Source organism: Limulus polyphemus, unplaced genomic scaffold (genome assembly GCF_000517525.1).
Source record: "Limulus polyphemus unplaced genomic scaffold, Limulus_polyphemus-2.1.2 Scaffold3801, whole genome shotgun sequence".
NCBI classification, from domain to species: Eukaryota; Metazoa; Arthropoda; class Merostomata; order Xiphosura; family Limulidae; genus Limulus; species Limulus polyphemus.
In genome coordinates, this window is record NW_013669411.1 from 111766 (window position 1) to 116619 (window position 4854).

A 4854-nucleotide genomic window follows, 5' to 3' on the forward strand; every position below is an offset into this window, starting at 1 on the left:
AAGTTTATTCCTGTTTCTCCTATGTAGAATTCTGGGCAGTTATTGCACGTTATTTTGTAAATTACATCTCGTCTTCGTTTAGTGTTAACTTATATTTCGTATATAAGTGTAACTTTGTAAAGTGTTTTATGAGATCGGAGAAAATATATATATTAAAAACACGAGATGTAAAACTAAAAAACTCACGCTCTTTTAATTAATGCAAAATTGATATATTTTTTGTCGTTGTTGTTCGTCTTTAACCAACCTTAGTTATTGCTATATTACATAAATAACATTTGTAGAATAAAAATCACGACAGTTACAATCTTTACCATTAGAGGTCTGTTGGCTTGTTTATTCCAAAAAAAAAATAATAATAATTAAATAACAAAAAGTGTTTGGTAGATTTATCATCACATTTAAATTCATATAATTTAACATCCTATTCGTCTGCTAGAAAGAAAGAGTTTTAAGTTGTTGTTTTTTTTATAAATAAAACATCATGATGTGTGATGTCACACTTTAGGATAATTTTCTTAGTCACTACAAATCAACGTAATTCACAGCAGTTAAATTTTATATTGTTACGACAGCGGAAGTCATGTGACGCTGGTAACACGTAATGAGTTATAGAAAGATCGGGAACATCACGAATAATCCAGTATTTTGTAGGCGCCCTCTATTCTTGTATATAAGTGCGCCAGATAATGAATGGGGCATAAAATTGCAGACAGACAGAGACGGACAATTGAGTCAAGCGCGGTAGTAAGTAAGTGCGTGACTCGCTCGTTGAGAATTATAGCGTGTGTTTAAGTGTATTGCAAAGTTGTATTGAGAAAGAATAAACTATTTTTATTTAAGAACTGACTTGTATCGCTGAAGTTCTTCGGAAAGAATTTCTACGGAAAATTAACAAACGAACACAGAGACGTAACAATAGAGTATGTCATAGCACTCCTAAGAGACCCCGTTATTAAAGTAAGTTTTTCATATATTTATATATTACATAATGTTCTGAAAGTTAAAACATACTGAAGTAGATTAATGTTACAAAATACTAACAAATGTATGTTGTGCTGCTTAACCGTTTTTGATACTGATGTAAAGTCACGCATCTACCATAGTAACTAATATTTTCTTATATTAAATGGTCCCCAGGTGGTCAGCGAATTTAACTCGCTAAAATCCAGGGTTCGATTCCTTCTGGTCAACTTAACTTTGTGTAGCTCTGCGCTGAAAACGAACAACAACAGTAATTATGTTAAACTGTCTTATAGCAACTGATCACATGTCTAACACACTATGGATATTTTATAGAAAAAAATACATACAAAAGTTTCAACACAATCTTTATTTCTCTTACAATATCACTTCTACTAAAGCATATACTTCGTATTCTTTCATATTTATATATTTCAGAACAGTGGGCAGGTCTAAGTAATAATAAAATTGAAGAATAATGATTCATAATGTTGTATTATTCTAAATTCCTTTACGTGCAATATATATTTTTTGCATAGGTTAATATACGTGACATAAACGAACAATCTGTAACAGCCATAATCACCGCAAACTTGTTAACACCGATAGAGAAACAAGAGCTACGTTTTATCATAAAACCTTTTGGTGTTTAAAAACACAACAATGGTTGTTATTCTTCACTATACGGGTCTTCTTCATTCATTGTTAATAGTTATTGCAGACAAATAAATGTACTTAAGCTGACAGCGAAAACAATAACAGTTTGTTGTTGTTTTTTCTGTGTTTTATTCGAGCGTACTAACTACCGATATATATTTTTAGAAAGCTGTACCTTTTTGGATAAAGATATTAAAAGTTGAGAGATTTTTCTGAGCATTGTTTTCCAATTAACGGAAAAATGAAATTTTGCGATTTCTGCAACCACATCATTATCATCACGACATCTGGTGGCCATTGTCACACGTGAACAAAATAATTGAACGTCAAATGGATGTAAAAATATAAACGTCGTATATATTGTCTTAAATAAGAAATTTAGGAAATCGAAATTATTCAAATAATTTCCAAGTCGTCACAAAAAAAAAATGCTGTAGAGAAGAAACATTTTATTGTATGTTTAAAGAAAAATTATAACACCAGATGATGAACGATGACCACCATTTGTTATGACAATGGAGATCGATGTCCATATCCAGTTAAGTGTACCAAGTAAAATTATTCGCACGTGAATCTAATACTCCTCTTCGTCATAGTCGCCCTCGCCCTCAGCTGAGTCCACGCCTACTTCTTCATAGTCCTTTTCCAACGCTGCCAAATCTTCACGTGCTTCAGAGAATTCTCCTTCTTCCATGCCTTCTCCGACATACCAGTGGACGAATGCTCTCTTGGCATACATCAGATCAAACTTATGGTCAAGTCTGGCCCAGGCCTCGGCTATGGCTGTAGTGTTAGATAACATGCACACAGCACGTTGCACCTTGGCCAGATCTCCTCCAGGTACAACCGTAGGAGGCTGATAGTTGATACCTACCTATATTAGAATAAACAAAATTTAAAACTAACTATTCAGCGATACTATCATAACAGACCTAAATTTTATAATTGCGTTTTATCTTTATTTTATTTATTTGTTTTCTTTTAAACAGCATAACAAATTGAAAAACGCACTTTTTTTTCACAAAACAATTCTGCTTGTGTTTGTTTGTTGTTAAACACAAAGACTACACAATGGACTATATATATATATATATACTCTGCCCACCACGGGTATCGAAGCCCGATTTTCAGCGTTATAAGCCGACAGACTTAGCGTTGTACCGTTAGTGGGCTGCTTATATATATATATATATATATAAATAATAATAATTTGACTGTTTCGATGTGTTTATTTTGCTGCGAAAATTGGAGTTAGATTTTCAACTTTGGGATATAAACACTGAACAACCTGTTGTACTAAACGTAAATGTTTGAAGTTATGTGAGTCTTTTTCAGCACAATCCTAAATTTGGAGAACAGCCTCAGAATCAAACAGTACATGACGATTTCGTTCAAAGAAAAATAGCCCCCAGTAGCACAGCGATATGTCTGCGGACTTACAACGCTGGAAACCGGGTTTCGATACCCGAGGTGGGCAGAGCACAGATAGCCCATTGTGTAGGTTTGTGCTTATCTTCTACCAAAAAAACAAAGAAAAATAATCATTTCTAAAGCAAATACATTTTTAAATAACAGTTTGTTTGATTTCAAAAGTTGAGAATAATTATATTCTACATAAAACTTAATGTGATTCCAATTATAATTGTTAATAAGAACAGATGGAATGATTCAGAGAAAGTTAAATCTTGGTGGGTAAGTTTATGAACTTACAACGCTAAAATTTAAGGCTCGATTCTCCGCGTCGGACAAAGTTCAGATACCCCGTTGTGTTGCTTTGTACTAAGTAAACAACAACGTTCGATCTTAGCTGTATTAATATGGGCTGTAGGAATTTTTAAGTAATATATAAAAAAAAGTTTATTTCAATAGTTTGCCCCCAAGATAACTTTGAAAATGTAAAAAAGTAAAAATGAAGTGAACCTTAAACCCTGTCGGGCACCAGTCCACAAACTGTATGGTTCTCTTGGTTTTGATGTTCGCGATGGCGGCATTCACATCTTTGGGTACCACATCACCTCTATATAGTAGGCATACTGCCATGTACTTTCCATGACGTGGATCGCATTTGACCATCTGATTGGACGGTTCAAAACAAGAATTAGTAATTTCTCCCACTGTGAGTTGTTCGTGGTAGGCCTTTTCAGCTGAGATTACTGGAGCATAAGTTGCTAAAGGAAAGTGGATTCTGTAAAGATAAATATAAAATGAGATACAACGGAGTAAGAAACTCGTTTTAGCGCCATCTAGTGGTTTATGTTTCAGTGACAAAGCTAATTTAATAATAATATAAATTAATGCTTGGACACTGTTCTGAAAATGTTTTCAGTTAATAGTATAATATTTTATCACACAGTTTATGGAATTAAATTCACTAAGACATATTTTATAGAGGACAAAATACAAACTACTGAAAATAATATTTATTTTAAGTTCCCTCTAAATCGTTTGGCGATAAGCATTGAAGTTTTCAAAGAAACAGCGAAGAAGTAAGAAGAGTAAACGCCATATCGAGATAACCTTTAAAAATATGTAGTACCTAAGTTTTAAAGCAATAGAGAATTTTCATATAGTAATATGGCCTTATACATAAACGTTTATACATTTACATAATTAAAGAGCAAATATGACTCTTTAGCTTTGAAACTATAACTCTCATAACTTATTTGTGTGTTGGTACTGTCCATTCCAGCGTAAATCATTATAAGTCTATCAGGGCTGGTGGTATGTGATATTACAGGATACAGCTAATGTGGTTTAAATACTATTAACTTGTCTACTTTAAAGTTGAATTCAGGGCTAACTGCTCAAACGTCTCTTCTCTAGGTTTGAATTCAATACTAACTTCTCTACTCTTGGATTGAATTCAGTAATAACTTCTCTTCTCTAGGCTTGAATTCAGTACTAACTTCTCTACTCTAGGCTTGAATTCAGTACTAACTTCTCTACTCTAGGCTTGAATTCAGTAATAACTTCTCTCTCTAGGCTTGAATTCATACTAACTTCTCTACTCTTGGATTGAATTCAGTACTAACTTCTCTACTCTTGGATTGAATTCAGTAATAACTTCTCTTCTCTAGGCTTGAATTCAGTACTAACTTATCTACTCTAGGCTTTAATTCAGTACTATCTACACTAAATCCTCTACTATATGCTTGAATTCAATACTAACTACTCTAACTTCTCTACTCCAGGTTTGAATTTGATGTTAATTATTCTAACTTCTCTACTTTAGAC

The 4854-nt window shown here is 33.1% G+C and overlaps 1 protein-coding gene across 1 annotated transcript; it reads right to left on the reverse strand.

Moving 5' to 3' along the window:
• Nucleotides 1–1314: 1314 nt before the first annotated feature.
• LOC106470065 (tubulin alpha chain) lies at nucleotides 1315–3930 on the reverse strand (the record flags this gene model as incomplete). Its single annotated transcript, XM_013930589.2, has 2 exons — nucleotides 1315–2494; nucleotides 3541–3930. Coding segments are annotated over 2 exons (690 nt in total), but the record flags the coding sequence as incomplete, so codon positions are not given.
• Between the last annotated feature and the right edge of the window lie 924 nt (nucleotides 3931–4854).